This window comes from Bos mutus, chromosome X (assembly GCF_027580195.1).
Source record: "Bos mutus isolate GX-2022 chromosome X, NWIPB_WYAK_1.1, whole genome shotgun sequence".
NCBI classification, from domain to species: Eukaryota; Metazoa; Chordata; class Mammalia; order Artiodactyla; family Bovidae; genus Bos; species Bos mutus.
In genome coordinates this window covers 131972650-131991002 of record NC_091646.1, presented here as the reverse complement: position 1 = coordinate 131991002, position 18353 = coordinate 131972650, and the positions used below count along the sequence as shown (strand labels likewise).

At 48.8% G+C, this 18353-nt stretch overlaps 1 protein-coding gene across 3 annotated transcripts in view; it reads right to left on the bottom strand.

The window, feature by feature from the left end:
- Nucleotides 1–18353, bottom strand: part of DHRSX (dehydrogenase/reductase X-linked) — a 147474-nt gene that overhangs the window by 36414 nt on the left and 92707 nt on the right. For all 3 annotated transcript variants that reach the window (XM_070366094.1, XM_070366096.1, XM_070366093.1), the window contains exon 4: nucleotides 2992–3093. In XM_070366094.1, the coding sequence (XP_070222195.1) occupies nucleotides 2992–3093 (102 nt within the window). The remainder of the gene's footprint in view (nucleotides 1–2991; nucleotides 3094–18353) is intronic.

Below are 18353 nucleotides of genomic sequence, written 5' to 3'. Positions count from 1 at the left end.
GGAAAGGATACCCACTCCAGTATTCTTGGGCTTCCCTGGTAGCTCAGCTAGTAAAAAAATCCACCTGCAATGTGAGAGACCTGGGTTCGATCCCTGTCTTGGGAAGATCCCCCTGGAGAAGGGAAAGGTTACCCACTCGAGTATTCTGGCCTGGAGAATTCCACGGACTGTATAGTCCATGGGGGTCACAAAGAGTCGGACACGACTGAATGACTTTCACTTCACCAACTGTCATGGACATAATTTACAGCTTCAGAACATGACTGCTTTCTTTAGAACATGAAACTTTGCTCTGACAGATACTGCAGAAGCAACACTGTAACAAATTCAAGAAAGACTAGAAAAGTGATCTCCATCAAGAATGGTAATAAAAATAAATCAATAAATTTTAAATATGCAAAGCTAGCGAGGACCACCAGCTAGCCATGACCCTCGGAAAGCTTTCCTGTGGGACGCGGCTGGGGGTGTTCTCCATGAGACCTGATGCCTGGGGTGGTTTAACAGGAGTTGGTCCTACAAACACAAGCTCCATCCACCTTTTTAAAAATTTCATTTATTTTTTGCTGCACAGGGTTTTTGCTGCTGCTTGGCTCTCTCTCGCTACACTGAGCGGGGATTACTCTCTGCAACTCTCAGGCTTATTGCGGATCACAGGCTCTAGGGAATAAGGGCTTCAGTACTGGTAGCACACGGGCTTAGTGGCTCCAGGGTGTGTGAAATTTTTCCCAGAGCAGGGATCAAACCTGCGTGCTCAGCACTGGGTTCGGGGTGAGGGGGATTGGTAACCACTGGACCACCAGGGGAGTCTGAATCCAACTCCTTTGAACCAATCGCCTTGTGAGGAGGAGTTGCTATCCCAGAGGAGGGTCCCGGGCAAATAGCTTTGGTTAACTCAGCGGATTCTATTGAACACCATCAGTACCATGGACAGGGCCTTGGTCCCAGAACTCAGGAAATGGGTTTGCAGCTGCTGACTCAGAATATTCCCAGTATCGTTCCCTTTAGAGTTGTGGTTTGACCTAAATGTCCATCGGCATGGGGTACATATGTGCATTGGAGGAGTATTCAGCCGTGAAAAAAAGGATGAAAGAAAGCCATTGGAAGTAACAAGCATTAACCTCCAGATCGTCATACTGGGTGAAGTTAGTCAGACAGAGAAGGAGAAACAGCATATGATATCCCTTATATGCAGAGTCTAAAGAGAAATGATACAATTGAACTTAGTCATGAAGCAGAAACTGACTCACGGGTATAGAGGAGGAGGAAATGGCAACACACTCCAGGGTTCTTGCCTGGAGAATTCCCTGGACAGAGGAGCCTGGTGGGCTGCAGTCCATGGGGCCACAAAGAGTCGCACACGACTGACCAATTAACACACACACACACACACACACACACACACACAGGCTTAAAGAAAAAATTTATGGTTACTGGGAGGAAGGATGTGCGAAAAGGATAGTTAGGAAGTTTGGGATGGACATGCACATACTGCTATACTTAAAAGGGAAAGAGGGAACACTTCCAAACTCATTCTACGAGGCCACCATCACGCTGATACCAAAACCAGACAAAGACCTCACAAAAAAAGAAAATTATAGGCCAGTGTCACTGATGAACCTCAATGCAAAATTCCTCCATAAAACTGTAGTGAACAGAATCCAAGAACACATTAAAAGGATCATATACCATCACCATGCTCCTAGGGGCGACAGGAAGGAAGGTAGTGGAAGATAGGGAAGCCTGGCGTGCTGCGGTCCACAGGCTCGCAAAGAGTCAGACGTGACTGTCCGTGGCATTCTCCAGGCAAGAACACTGGAGTGGGTTGCCATCTCCTTCTCCAGGGCATCTTCCCAACCCAGGGATTGAACCCACGTCTCCTGCACTGCATGCAGATTCTTTACCGTCTGAGTCACCAGGGAAGCCCTGAGCACACTTTACCTCATTTTAAAGCAACACCCTAAAATCGATTATCCTGATAGCGAAGGCCAAACACATCAGTGGAACACAGCTTCAGCAATAACTGAAACTATATTTCCATGGTAATCCCGCTTTCCCCAAGGACTGCCAGAGCTCCTGTCTGTGCCCGAATTAACCTCTGGAGTTCACCAGACCTCACCATTATTTTTCCAATTTACTGTTTCAGTTCAGTTCAGTTGCTCAGTAGTTCCTGATTCTTTTCGACCCCATGGACTTCAGCACACCAGGCTTCCCTGTCTGTCACCAACTCCTGGAGCTTGCTCAAACTCACGTCCATCGAGTCGGTGATGCCATCCAACCATCTCATCCTCTGTCGCCCCCTTGTCCTCCCACCTTCAGTCTCTCCCAGCATCAGGGTCTTTTCCAATGAGTCCGTTCTTCCCATTAGGTGGCCAAAGCATTGAGCTTCAGCTTCAGCATCCGTCCTTCCAATGAATATTCAGGACTGATTTCCTTTAGGATGGACTGGTTGGATCTCCTTGCAGTCCAAGGGACTCTCAAGAGTCTTCTCCAACACCACAGTTCAAAAGCATCAATTCTCCTGAGCTCAGCTTTCTTTACAGTCCAACTCTCACATCCATACATGACCACTGGAAAAACCATAGCTTCGAGTACACGGACCTTTGTTGGCAAAAACATTTATTGTTTACTTGAGGGAAAATGACTTTACAATGCTGTTTTTTTTCTGTAAACACCGTGAATCAGCCAGCCATAAATATACATTCAGCCCTCCTGAGCCTCCCCCCACCCCACACCATTCCACCCTCTCGAGCATCAGCCTCTTATTCAGAGTGAAGACATATCACTCAGTCACGAAAAGGAGTGAAACGGACTCAGCTGTAGGGATGTGGACGAACCTAGAGTCTGTTACACAGAGTAAAGGAAGGTCTGAGGAGTGAAATAAACATCATATATGAACACATATATATGGGCTCTATAAAAACGGTACCGATGACTCTATTTGCAGGGAAGACACAGAGCTGCAGACGCGAAGAACAGCCTTGCATCACTCACCGTTATTCACCAGGACGTGGAGGGGCAGTTTCTTCATTCTGAACGTCTGGACGAACTCCCGGATAGACCTCATGGACGCCAGGTCGCAATACAGAAACTCCACTGGAGGAGGACAAAGAAGCGAGGTCAGCTTTCAATGCACCACACACGATACAGTCCATCAGCGTTCACTCGGGAGGGACATGTTAGGATACTCTGGAGTACAGACAGAGGAAGCTGTGTGTGCCACGTCACCCAGCCCCTGAGAACAAGGGAGTGCGCGTTTTCAATGCTTTCCCTAAAAAAAAATAACAAAGGGAGCCTGCGTAAGGGGTGGGCGTAGTCCAGGATCAGTTACTCAGCACGGTCATCGTCCTGCGAATCGTGGGTGACCCCTCTGCCGAATACACCCTGGGAAGGTGAGGATGCATTTGAAAAGTTGAAGTGTTAGCCACTCAGTCCTGTCCTGCTCTATGCGACCCCGTGGACTGTAGCTCACCAGGCTTCCTCTCTCCATGGGGATGCTCCAGGAGACCCCGGTTTGATCCCTGAGTCTGGAAGACCACCTGGAGAAGGGCATGGCAACCCACTCCAGTACTCTTGCCTGGAGAATCCCCATGGACAGAGGAAGCCTGGTGAGCTACAGTCCATGGGGTTGCAAAGAGCAGGACCCATCTCCTGCACTGCAGGCAGACTCTTTACTGTATGCATTTAGAAATTTAAAAAACAAATAAAAATCAATAGTTGCTGTATGTCGGCTGAGCCCAGGGGTTTAAAAAAAAAAAAAAGCAACATTAGGCACTTATCTTTTGCATGTTTCCTTTTTTAACATTTTTTAAAAATGTGGGCCATCTTTTAAAATCTTTATGACCTCGTTACAATACTGTTTCTGGTTTATGCTTTGGCTTTTTGGCCAAGAGGCATGTGGGATCTTACCTCCCCAACCAGGGATGAAACCCATACCCCTTGTCTTATAAAGCAGAAGTCCCTTGCATGTTTCTTAAATGCATTTTTTTTTTTTTTTTTTTTTTTTTTTTTGCTCTTTTGATTCTGTTCTCCATGGCAGCAGGCTGTGGCAGATTGGGGAAGACGGAGCTTTGCCGCAGGGAGTTGGGAATTTCTGCTCTAGAAGTCGGTGCCATCTGCACAGGAATTCCCAACACGCTGTTCTAATTTCCCCCTGAAACACTCCCAAGAATGTTAAAAAAAAAAAAAAAAAAAGAGGAAAACCCACACGATTGCTAATAACTACAACCGATGGTAAAAAAAAAAAAAGGATGCGTGGACCCACACACTCAGCTTCCAGTCCTGTCCAACTCTCTGCAACCCCGTGGATTGAGGCCCGCCAGGCTCCTCCGTCCATGGGATTCTCCGGGCAAGAGTACTGGAGTGGCGTGCCATGCCCTCCCCCAGGGGATCTTCCTGACTCGGGGATCAAATTCGAGTCTCCTGAGTGTGCTGCTTTGGCAGGCAGGTTCTTTACCACTAGCGCCTTGTGGGAAGCCCCAGAAGGGCCATAATTCATAAGCAACACAAGCACTGATGCCTCGTGCTGAGAGCACTGCCCTGTGAGCGGGTCACTGCATCTTGCTTGCTTTCTACCCGCTGGTTCGAATCTTTTCATTTTTTATCGCCGTGCTGCACAGCTTGCAAGATCTTAGTTCCTCAACCAGGAATCGAATGAGGGCCCTGGCAGTGAATGCGCCAAGTCCTAACCACAGGAATGCCCGGAAATTCCTTACGCCCAGTCTCGTCATCAGCACCAGTTTCCACATCCACTCGGGAGCTGCCCCTGTCTCTCACCTCTACAACAGCATCACTGGAAGGAGCGGGGGATACTGCACAGGGGGTCTGTCATTCAGTCGCTCAGTCGTGTCCGACTCTCTGCGACCCCATGGACTGCAGCACGCCAGGCCTCCCTGTCCTCCACTGTCTCCCGGAGCTTGCTCGTACTCATGTCCATCGCGTCGGTGATGCCATCCAACCATCGCATCCTCTGTCATCCCCTTCTCCTCCCGCCTGCAATCTTTCCCAGCATCGGGGTCTTTTCCAGTGAGGAAGAGGAGCCCCTAAATCAAGTCCTGCTGCTGGGGAGGGCAGACTGCTCCCCGCAGAGCAGAATGCTTGAAGAGCTCCGTCTTTGAGAAGAGCAGTACAGAAGACAGGTTACACAGTGTGACCCCCGCCTCCATCCAGCAGAGGCAGCAGGACTGACCACTGAGAGGGCAAGGCACTCACGGGCGTTAGGGCTTCACCTAACATGCAGCTAGGGGTTGCATACCCGCAGCGATGGACACAGTGAGAGGCGCTGGAGTAACTGACGCAGCAGGGCTCTTGGCGGAGACAACCGGTGACAGTTAAACAATATTTTTGCCTTTTTGTTTATTTGGTTGAAAGTGAAGCCGCTCAGTCGTGTCCGACTCTTTTCGACCCCACGGACTGTAGCCTACCAGGCTCCTCTGTCCATGGGATGCTCCAGGCAAGGAGACTGGAGTGGGTTGCCATTTCCTCCTCCAATTATTTATTTGGTTACTGTGGGTCTTTCTTGCAGCACACAGGATCTTTAAGTCGTGGGCATGGGGCATCTAGCTCCCCCACCAGGGGCTGAACCCAAGCCCCCCTGCATTGGACACTCAGAGTCTTAACCACTGGACAACCAGGGAAGCCCTGTAGCTGACATTTTTCACTTGACCTGGGGTGCCTTTAACCTAACCTTTCATTTCTAGCTACATGATTATAGAGAAACGAAGGCTGCCATGCTCTGAGAATATTCAGGGCACCCCCTGATGCTGCTGCTGCTGCTGCTAAGTCACTTCAGTCGTGTCCGAATCTATGCGACCCCATAGATGGCATCCTACCAGGCTCCTCTGTCTCTGGGATTCTCCAGGCAAGAACACTGGAGCAGGTTGCCATTTCCTTCTCCGATGCATGAAAGTGAAAAGTGAAAGTGAAGTCGCTCACTCGTGTCTGACTCTAAGCGACCTCATGGACTGTAGCCCACCAGGCTCCTCCGTCCCCTAGGGGACAAGAAATAGAACATCTGTCATGCAGGCGGCTGGAACACAGAAGGTATACCAGTTGTCTGGGTAGCAAAAAATAGCCAGAAACTCAGATAACAGGTAGGGGGTGGAGTTTGAAAGAGTTAAGAGTTAAGTCAAGGGTCTGATCCTGATGCAGGAAAGAGTGAGACTGAATGATAAGGGGCTGGTCATGATACAAAACCAAGATGGTGGCCTCCCACTGGGAGACCACATTGAAGGCAGGACACAGGAGGATTCTTCTGTAAACTCACGATGGAGTTTTTTAAGGCAGGGATTAAAAGTTAAAAGGCTGAAACGTGTCAGGCTAACAAGGAAACACCACGCAGGGCTGGCCCTTTTGAGACAAGGAGGAAGTGGTTCAGGGCTAAAATACCAATGGGACAATGCGGATCGTTACCTGTGGGTCCAGTGTTCAGGCAACTCGAAGGCATGACACAGACGTAGAGAACACGTGTGTGGACACCAAGGTGGGGAGAGAAGGTGGGAAGAACTTGCGAGATTCGGATTGACACATCTGCACTCTGTGTGAAATACTCTGTGTGAAATAGATAAGTAACAAGCACGACTGTATACCTCAGGGAAGTCTACTCAGTGCTCCGTAAAGACCTAAATGGGAAGGGAAGCCAGAAAGGGACGCTCTGTGTATACATACGGCTGACACCTTGCTGCACAGCAGAAGCCCACAGAACATTGTGAAGCTACTATATCCCAACAAAGATCAATAAAAAATGTTGAAGCCATGATGGTTATAGTTAAGCAGCGAAATCCTCTGCTGCCATTTCTTCATCAGAAGATTTCTAACAACGCAACATCACAGGCTCTTTGGCAAAACCCATTAGAAACGCAGGAAGAGGTGGGCAGAACCGAAATGGTTCTGGGAGAACGCCATGTATATCTTTGAGCATCTGAGGAATCGACAGATTAAAAAAAAAAAAACAAAAAACAAGGACCCAGAGAAGACTGTGGATAATACATCTGACAAGGTTGGGAATACAAATTAGCACACAGGGACGAGTCTATGATATGAAGAAGATTTTAAAGTGATAGGTGTGTACTTCTAACCGAATGAATAATAGGCTCGATTTACAAGTAAAATAGGAACATCTCAAGGAAATGAGTACTTTAATCGGGAAAAGGACTGTCTGTTACGATCTAATCAAGCAAATTAGGACTAATCAGGCCAACAAATATGGGATAAATAGGAAAAAAATTCATGAAGGAAAGACACTCAGAAAAAACAGGGGAGGGCATCAGACGGTATTTTATCAAATCCTTTCCTACTTTCAAAAACCAGACAACCCCAGCTCTAAACTGACTAACTTAGAACACAGGGGGTGGAGGGGAGCCTGAACTGATTCTCCTTATGACGTGTGCATGTTTCTGATACAAAAAGCTGCCAAGAAATCACATCAGAGGATCTCACTGCTGTTCAGTCGTTAAGACTTCGCCTTCCAATGCAAGAGGCGCAGCTTCGACCCCTGCTTGGGGAGCCAAGATCCCATATGCCTCGCGACGGAAGAAATGAAAACATAAAGCAGAAGGAGTATTGTAACAAATTCAATAAAGACTTTAAAAATGGGGGGAGGGGAAGACAATGAAAAAAAAAAAACACCAGAATGGGAAGAGAGAGCTCACATTAATAACTACAGATGAAAAAAGAAAACCATGAATGAAAAGGCAAATTAAAACGTTTCCACTGGGACAAAAAGAACAGTGAAAAGTGCAAGTGAATGTGTTACTCAGTCGTGTCTGACTCTTGGCGACCCCGTGGACTGTAGCCTGCCAGGCTCCTCTGTCCATGGGATTCTCCAGGCAAGAAGACTGGAGTGGGCTGCCATGCCCTCCTCCAGGGGATCTTCCCCACCCAGGGATCGAACGCAGGTCTCCTGAGTCTCCTGCATTGGCAGGCAGGTTCTTTACCACTGAGCCACCTGGGAAAACCTCTCTTACAACGTCCCTCTGTGCCCACCTGAGCCTCAAGCTTATCCCTATCAAGCAACGACCAGGTCCTCAGAATCACACAGACCCCTCACTGCAGAGCGATATGGTCAGGACACACGTGTCGACCTAAGGCTCCCACTTCCTCACCCCCACCGCAGAGCCATCTCAGGAAGGTGTTACAGTAAAGCTCAAGCCCTAGAGCCTCAAGCATAAAACCACCACCACCACCAAAATGGCAACCCACTCCAGTATCCTTGCCTGGAGAATCCCATGGACAGAGGAGCCTGGACGGCTACAGCTCACTGGGGTCGCAGAGAGTCATGCACGACTGAGTGACTGAGCACACATATAGAATTCCACCGTGGGCTTTGCATGTGGCTGGGGGGTAAGGAATCCGCATGCCAATGCAGGAGATGTGGGTTCGATCGCTGGGTGGGGAAGATCCCCTGGAGGAGAGAATGGCAACTTACACCAGTATTCTTGCCTGGAGAATCCCATGGACAGAGGAGCCCGGTGGGCTACAGTCCATGGGGTCACAGAGACTCAAACACGACTCACCAATTAAACAACCACCATCACCCAAAAAGCCAACAGCAGAGGTAAAAAAAAAAACTTTGGTAAAAGTTGCTAACATCTGTGCAACTTTCAGATTACAGACCATTCAAATGTTTCTGACCCCCAAGGGTGTTTGGAAGATGAAATTAAAACGAGAACATTCTCGACGGACGCTAACTGACCCCAAGGCACCTAACAGATGTCCCCAAAGCACTTCGCAACTAAAGAGAAAAGAGTGTCATTGGACTGACTCAGAAGCCAGCCGGTTGGGAAGCAATCAGAGTCATGCTTGGAAACAGTGATGTTTAAAGAGCTTCAAAAGCAATTCCTACTCCCGGGAGGTAAATGGTTCTCCTGGGGATCTTATTTACTTCTTCCATCAACAGGGCAGGGCCAAAAGAAGCTTCCGCCCAGCCCAGATGATCAGAGCCCCTAATTAGCGTGGGTTTAATGTGTTCCCCCCACTGTGTATGGATGACGCCACCCAGATGAAGTCAGCATGGCCCCACCATCAACCCCGGGGAGCTTGCGAACGGAATCACGGGAGAAATGCAAATTTAACTGCCTTGACGTATCACCTCGCACCTGTCAGAGCGCTATGCTCAAAAAGGTAACACAAAACAAAGGCGGGAAGAGGGTGGAGAGAAGGGAAGCCGCCTACGCCGCGGGTGGGATTCACGTGGGCGCATCCACTACGGAGAACAGCGTGGAGGTTCCGTAAGAGGCTAAAAATAGAGTGACCCGGATGACCCTGTAATCCCACTCCTGGGTGTTTATCCGGAGAAAACGCAAAAGGAAACGCGCATCCCAGAGTCCATGGCAGCGCTGTGTACAATAGTCGAGACGTGAAACAACCCGTCGTCAGATGAGTACGCGAAGAAGACGTGGTACATAAATAAAATGCGGTACTGCTCTTCTCTACTCGCTGCTGCCGCTGCTGCTGAGTCGCTTCAGTCGTGTCCGACTCTGTGCGGCCCCAGAGACGGCAGCCCACCAGGCTCCCCCGTCCCTGGGATTCTCCAGGCACGAACACTGGAGCGGGTTGCCATGTCCTTCTCCCATGCATGAAAGTGAAAAGGGAAAGGGAAGTCGCTCAGTCGTGCCTGACTCTTAGCGACCCCATGGACTGCAGCCTTTCAACCAGGCTCCTCCGTCCGTGGGATTTTCCAGGCAAGAACGCTGGAGTGGGGAGCCACCTCTGACCCTATGAACTGTAGCCCGCCAGGCTATTCTATTCATGGGATTCTCCAGGCCAGAACACTGGAGTGGGTTGCCATTTCATACTCCAGGGGATCTTCTCAACCCAGGGATCCAACCTGCATCTCTTGCATGGGGAGGCAGACTCTTTATCACTGAGCCACCTGGGAAGCCAGCGGTGGAATATTACACAGCCATAAAAAAGAATGAAATAATGCCAGTTGCAGCAACACGGATGTACCCAGAGATGATCATAGTAAGACACACAGACAGAGAAAGACAAACACCATATGATATCACTTATATGTGGCATCTGCTTTTCTGAAATATACAAATGAACTTATTTTCAAAACAGAGACAGACTCACAGATATAGAAGACAAACTTATGGTTACCAAAGGAGAAAGTGGAGATGGGATAAACTAGGCATTTGGGATGCACACTAATATTGTTGTTTAATCACTCAGTTCACTCCAACTCTTTGCGACCCCATGGACTGCAGGACGCCAGGCATCCCTGTCCATCACCAGCTCCTGGAGCTTGCTCAGATTCATGTCCATCAAGTCGGTGATGCCATCCAACCATCTCATCCTCTGCCGTCCCCTTCTCCTCTCGCCTTCACTCAAGAATCCCGTGAACAACATACATCGTCCTCTAAATTAAATATACTAGATAACCAACAAGGACTTCTTGTATAGCACAGGAAACTCTACTGAACATGCTGTGATAACCGACCTGGGAAAAGACTGGAATGAAGCCCTCTAAATAGCTCAGTATTTATAAAAAATGCTTTGGGCATCAAGCAAAACTGTAGAACTCTGTGGCCTCATAAACAGTGTCTGTGGCCTACCACAGCTGCACTTTTGGAAAGTTCTTGCGTGGATCTCCTAAAAACTGGAGTTGGGACCGACTCAATAAAAGGTTTTCATGTTTCTACATTACCCAAGAACAGGAACTGGAGAAGGACATGGCAACCCACTCTGGTATTCTTGCCTGGAGAATCCCATGGACAGAGGAGCCTGGTGGGCTGCAGTCCATGGGGTCGCAGAGAGTCGGACACGACTGAGTGAGTAACACACAAGAACAGGGAGGTTTCTGGTTCGTTTTGTCTCCGGCTACACTCGTTCCTCCAGTAACCGACAGGAGACACCCAAGGCATGTGTTACTCACTGTTCTTTTTTTATTTTTAAAAAAAATTTTATTGGGGTATACTTGATTTACAATGCTGTTGTTGCATTCATTTTTTTTAAATATAACTTTATATTTTGGCCATGCCGCGTGGCTTGCACAAGTTTAGTTATCTGACCAGGGATCAAACCCGGGCGCCTGCAGGGGAAGCACAGAGTCTTAACAACTGGAGCGCCAGGGAAGTCTGTCCATTCTATTGTACAGAATATTGGTTTTCAAAAAAAAAAAGGAAGCAAGGAAGGGAGACAGGGAAGCAAGGAAAGGAGACAGAGAAGAAAGAAGACAGGAGACACGAGAGGGAAATGTGTCATTACTGTGGTTCTACTGCGAACAGGAACCCCCTGGGCTTGGATTCTTTTTAATACAGAAGAATTCTTTTCATCCGCTCACATTTTGATGATGGTGATTGCGGAGGAGGGTGCCAGTGTTTTCTGTCTGTTCATTCACCTTGTTTTCGTTTTATCAAATAAACTAGTAAAAATTAAATTACTTTTTTTTTTTTAACGGTCCTGTGATTCTCTTTTCCTCCGCGGATGTTGTCAAATGAAAATGTCTCCAGCCGTATCAATAAACGAGAAATGTCAAAGCCGTCAGCAGCGAGGTCTGGCCTCCAGACATGAAGGAGGGCTCCCGAAGCTGTGATCCAGAAGGTGCTCCCTCCCCCGACAGTGACTGCCGAGGGCCGCGAGGACGCAAGAATCAGACATCTATCTCTCCTTAAGGTGAACAACGAAATGAGTTTGACCCCAGACAACCGAGGTGCATAGGAAAGGAGTGAATTCAGTGAGCCCAGAGGCTTGCATCCTCCCCTACCTAGAATGCTCAATTCCTTCACTGATATCTGATCTTTGCTCTTCAGACCACCTGCTCCCTTTGTTGCAAACTTGTATACAGCCTGACTCCCCCTCCCGCCTCCTTGGAGCAGATTTCTCAGAGCTACCGAGATGCTGTTCCCGGGCTCAGAGTCCTCAACATGCCCACCCAATAAAACACCTCTCTGCTTTCAGGAGGTGACTGCACTTTCTTTAATCGACAGTCTGATTGGTTTGCGTATGTTGAAGCATCTCTGTGACTCTGGCATGAATCCAGCACAGCAGTGGTACACCATCTTTTTGATGTGATCTTGGATTCAGTGTGCTGGTATCTGGTTGAGAATTTTTGCATCTATACTTGTCAAAAATATAGGTTTGATGGGGAAAGACCCTGATGCTGGGAAAGACAGAAGGCAGGAGGAGGCAGAAGATTCGGATGGCATCACCGACTCAACGTAATGAGTTTGAGCAAGCTCTGGGAGTTGGTGAAGGACAGGGAGGATTGGCGTGCTGCATTCCATGGAGTCGCAAAGAGTCAGATACGACTGAGCGACTGAAAAATAACAACAATACTCATCAAAGATGTTAGCCTGCAATTTTCTCTTCTGGCAGTATCTCAAGACTTTTCTCGGGCTCCAAAATCACTGCAGATGGTGACTGAAGCCATGATACTAAGAGACACTTGCTCCTTGGAAGGAAAGCTGTGACCAACCTAGACAGCATATTGAAAAGCAGAGACATCACTTTAGTAACTAAGGTCCATCTAGTCAAGGCTATGGTTTTTCCAGTAGTCAGGTATGGATGTGAGAGCTGGACTATTAACAAAGCTGAGCGCCGAAGAATTGATGCTTTTGAACTGTGGTGTTGGAGAAGACTCTTGAGAGTCCCTTGGACTGCAAGGAGATCCAACCAGTCCATCCTAAAGGAAATCAGTCCTGGATATTCATTGGAAGGACTGATGCTAAAGCTGAAGCTCCAATATTCGGCCACCTGATGTGAAGGACTGACTCATCAGAAAAGACCCTGATGCTGGGAAAGATTGAGGGCAGGAGGAGAAGGGGATGACAGAGGATGAGATGGTTGGATGGCATCACCGACTCGATGGACATGGGTTTGAGTAAACTCCGGGAGTTGGTGATGAACAGGGAAGCCTGGCATGCTGCAGTCCATGGGGTCACAAAGAGTTGGGCATGACTGAGCAACTGAAAAGCAACAAGACCATTTCTTGAAGGAAGTGAGCACAGTTCTTGTCTCTTCAGCCAGTATGTGTCCCGTGGAGGGAAAGAGGGAATGCCCCCGCTTTATCCTGCTCCAAACCCCGCCCCCCCAGCGCCCCAGTCCTCATCGGACGCCTCCCCCCGCCTCCATGAGCAGAGCCCGAAGCTGCAGTCACGACCGAGGTCTCAGCATCCTCTCGGTAATGACTATCATCTTCCTGGGGATGTCACAGTGATTTTCTGCACCATTTCCCTCCTGCGGTTGTAAAGAACACATTACGGATTTGGCAGAACCTGTTCATCAAGGCTGTTAAACCTCCCCAAAGAACAAGCAGCGTCAAGACGGAAAAATGTGCTTTCATCTTCTCTGGATATCTGCGGTTCTGCTTTTAAACAGACTTTAAAAAAAAAAAAGAAACGTCTCCGGCTCTTTGCGATCCCACAGTCCATGGAATTTTCCAGGCCAGAATACTGAAATGGGTAGCCTTTCCCTTCTCCAGGGACATTTTCCAAACCCAGGGATCAAACCCAGGTCTCCCGCATTGAGGTGGATTCTTTACCAGCTGAGCCACTAGGGAAGCCCTTTAATTAATTATTTTAATTGGAGGATAATTACAATATTCAAACAGTGGATTTTTTTTTTTTTTTATAGGCAGACAGTTGCCTTCCACAATTCTTTCTTTGCCCTCACTGTTTTGGGGGTTGTTTTTTTAAGAGACAGTTTCCTTCTGCATAACATCACAGAGACATGCCCACAGATGACAGACAAGTCCGGACATACGGTGACACATACATTGTTCAGTAAACAAGGCCTCCTGCGCTGGGCCACACGGAACACAGTCCTGTCGTCCAAGCGTGCTTACTCACAGAAGCCCTGCTTTCCTCTCCTCGGAGATTAAGACACAAAGAAGACAGTGCATCAGTGAGACCGAACCCTTTCTTACGACCGAGTCACAAACACTCAGAGCTTCCCAGGTGGCTCAGATGGTAAAGGATCTGCCTGGAAGTCAGGAGACCCTGGGGTTCCCTGGATTCGATCCCTGGGTCGGGAAGAGGGAGGAGGAAATGGCAACCCAGCCTGGAGAATCCCACGGATAGAGGAGCCTGGTGAGGCTACAGTCCATGGCGACTCAAAGAGCCAGACACGATTTAGACACGACTTTGTTGACTCGAACCATAACCACCACCACCAACACTTGAAAAACTAAAAGAGATTATTTTGTTAGAGTAATGAATTTTTTTTTTTTGCCTTGAAGTGTGAGAGTTTAGTTCTCCAACCAGTGGGGATCAAACCCATGCCGTCGGCACTGGGAGCAAGGAGTTTTAACCTCTGGACCTCCAGGGAACTTCCAGACTTATGAGTATTCGAAAAGCGAAAACAGAGCTGAGATTGTTGGATGGCGTCACTGACTCGATGGACATGAGTTTGAGCAAGCTCCGGGAGTTGGTGATGGACAGGGAGGTCTGGCATGCTGCAGTCCATGGGGTCGCAAAGAGTCGGACACAACTGACCGGAATTGAAAAGCAAAAAAATACACATTTCAGGACATTCATTGAAATAACAAATATATACATGTATTTATATCAGGATATTCAAAGAACTCCATAACTGGCCTAGAGACTCCAGAAGGACTTCAACTTTAGACTCCAGGAGAGCTAAGACCTCCAGCCCAGGGACCTTCCGGCATGTACTCATTAGCCACAAACGGTGGTCACTCGGAAGTCCAAAAGATCCAGGGGAGGCGTGCACCCCCACGATGGCTGGAGGGGGCAAACTGTCCTCCTTGCCTGAGGGGACTGAATACCTATGGTCGCACCAGCCTCAATGTAACAGCAATGAAGACCTCCCGGGGGGGCCTGTGGCTAAGACTCCACACTCCCAGTGCAGGGGGCCTGGGTTCCATCCCTGGTTGGAGAACTAGATCGCACTAGAGTTGGCATACTGAAACGAAAGATCGCACGTGCTGCACTGAAGACCCAGCCCAGCCAAATAAGTAAATATTAAAAAAAAAAAAAAAAAAAAGGCATAAAGAAAGACAGCAGGACAGAAGAGATGTCGACAAAGTTGGCCGAGCAAACGGGCAGATCCCGTCTGCTCTGACGCAGGCGATCGTCCTGATGGGTTGGGAGGTGGGACCCTGCTTCGGTTCCCCCAGCTGCCGAGGGCGGGTCCAGTCCCACTAACACTCTTGTCCCGCCCGCTCCGCCGTTCCTCCGTCCTACGGAGTCTTGCGTGCGTCTCTAGATTCCTCCGCGGGTGTCAGGGACTGACTGCTGTCAGCTCTGAGCTGGGGTTCTGCAAGCACTTATGTGTCTGAAGGCATATCCCTGATGTGTCCGTAGAGAGACGTGTAGTCCACGGGCAGCGACTCCTCTGCCATCTTGTTCCTCCCTCGGGCGGATTCCTTCTGCTGGCAGAAAACCCTACCCGGATCTCTCGGATTTGTGCATTTCTTGCCCCGTGAGGCACTGACCACCCTTTGTTTTGAATTTCCATTTCAAGCATTTATCTAGCAAAACACCTCGAAGATGGAGCTACCATCTTACTCCAGACCAACAAAACAAACCAAAAAAAAAGAAAAAGAGGTCGCCTTGTTCATTTCTTCTTCTCAGATGCTATCAACATCACACAGTACCCTGGAAAAGAAATGTTCTCTTGAGACCTCCCTGGAGGTTCAGCGGTTAGGACTCGACCTGCCACTGCAGGGAGTAGGAGGTTCAATTCCTGGGCAGGGAGTTGAGATCCCACCTGCCTCCTGGCCAAAAAAAAAAATCAAGACACAAAACAGAAGCAATATTGAAACAAATTCAATAACAATCTTTAAAAGTGGTCCAGATCAAAAAAATATTCTTTAACCACATCAAAAAAAAAAAAAAATCTGAAAAAGAAAAGAAGTGCTCTCTCATTTAGGAAAAAAAAAAGTCTTAGTTTTTAGAAATTAATTTGCAATAAGTCCTTTTATAAAAGTCTTCCCTGGTGGCTCAGATGGTAAAGAATCTACCTGCAGTGCAGGAGACATAGGTTCGATCCCTGGGTTGGGAAGATCCCCTAGAGGAGGAAATCGCAACCCACTTTAGAAAGGCATTTAGAAAGGTCTCGGTGCTAAATGTGACTTGTCATCACTTATCTGTGCAGTCAAAGGTACGGTTTTTCCAGTCGTCAGGTATGGATGTGAGAGTTGGACTATAAAGAAAGCTGAGCGCCGAAGAATGGATGCTTCTGAACTGTGGTGTTGGAGAAGACTCTTGAGATTCCCTTGGACTGCAAGGAAATCCAACTAGTCCATCCTAAAGGAAATCAGTCCTGAATATCCATTGGAAGGACTGATGCTGAAGCTGAAACTCCAATACTTTGGCCTCCTCATGCGAAGAGCTGACTCATTTGAAAAGACCTTGATGCTGAGAAAGATTGAGGGCAGGAGGAGAAGGGGGCGACAGAGGATGGTTGGATGGCATCATGGACTCAATGGACATGAGTTTGAGCAAACTCCGGGGGTTGGTGATGGACAGGGAGGCCTGGTGCGCTGCAGTCCATGGGGTCCGAAGAGTCGGACACAACTGAGCGACTCTGAACAACCACAAATGAAGCTCTGTGCTGACCAGCAGGGCAGCGCCAGACTTACGCCGCTCCTTTTTAGAAGTGCTTCTGTCAGTCTGACGGGAGGACAGACCTCGCACCCCTCCTCCCCAGCTGCAGCCACGCCTCGAACACAAGGGTGGGAGCAAGCCGGGTCTCTAGGCTGTCCCGGCGAGTTCAGCGGACGCGACCCTGCAGCCGTCCCCGTTGTGTGTAAACGACGGGTCCCAGCCGCAGGGTTAAGTAACTGCGTGTGTGCCGCACCCAAGGCGGAGCTGACGGTGCACTGCCCGCCTTTTTCCCCCAGGGCCTCGGGTCTCTCCCGCAAGCTGCCCGTGTGCCCACGGTCCCTGACGGCTCCTTCCACTCATCCTATTTTTCCTTAGAGCCCGCCTCTGCACCTGCCTGCAATTTCAACCTAACGACGATCCACGCAGGGCCTCCCGGGGACTGCCGCTGATGGTGTAAGCAAGTGTTGCCACATCCATCCGCCCTGTCAATGCTCAGGTGCACGCTTGGAAAAAAGAAAAAAAAAAAAGAACATTGGAATAAACATCGCCTCCTGTCTCCTACAGTCACGACCCCAGGAAATCATGTTTGAAAGGGCTTCGGGGCAAAGAAATCCTATTAAGATGGATTTTTCAGGGAATTTCTCGGTGGTTCTGTGGCTAAGACTCCGAGCTCCCAATGCAGGGGACCCAAGTTCAATACCTGGTCAGAGAACTACATCGCACATACTACAGCTAAACAAGTCCCATGTCGTGGGTAAAGAAACGCGTACAAACTTTGTGACCGGTGCAGCCAAATAATTAAATAAATACATATGAAGAGCTGACTCACTGGAAAAGACCCTGATGCTGGGAAAGATTGAAGGCAGGAGGAGAAGGGGACGACAGAGGATGAGATGGTTGGATGGCATGATCGACTCAATGGACATGGGTTTGGGTGAACTCCAGGAGTTGGTCATGGACAGGGAGGCCTGGCGTGCTGCGGTTCATGGGGGTCGCAAAGAGAACTGAACTGATATATATATATATATATATTTTTTCCATTCCATTTACTGAAGAGAAATGACAGCATCCATCTATAAAAAAAGACTAGTGCAAAAAATGTTCACAACGGCTTAAAAAGCCAAAGTGAAAATGCAAGCTTTAATCGCTTAGTCGTGTCCGACTCTTGTGACCCCATGGACTGTAGCCCGCCAGGCTCCTCTGTCCATGGGATTCTCCAGACAAAGATACTGCAGTGGGTTGCCATTTCCTCCTCCAAGGGGTTCTTCCCAACCCGGGGATCGAACCCACGTCTCCTGCATTGGCAGGCGGATTCTTTACTTGCTGAGCCACCTGGGAAGCTGCTGCCTGGTATTTTTGGGGCCCCCTATCTAGGGCAGGAATTGTCTAAGGCACTGGGGTCCAGGTACCACGTGGGGGTCACTCAGAGCCACCTCAGGCAACCTCGGATACCGCAGGACAATGAGCTCCTCCGAAGACCACGGGCTCACAGTGAAGGCATTGAGGAATCCGGAAGAAAATTCACCACCAGACAACCGATGGACCACAGCTCCCATGATGCATTTGGGTCTCTCATCCTAAGCGCCATGATGATTTCCACCCAGCTCCCATGATGCCTTTGGGTCTCTCATCTCAAGTGCCATGATGCTTTCCACCCAGCTCCCATGATGCCTTTGGGTCTCTCGTCCCAAGCGCCATGATGCTTTCCACCCAGCTCCCATGATGTCTTTGGGTCTCTCATCTCAAGCGCCATGATGGTTTCTACCCAGCTCCCCCAGTCGGCAGCCCTAAGGCTGACCTGAGACTCAAAGACGAACCTACGGCCAGCAAGACAGCAGTGGGGAC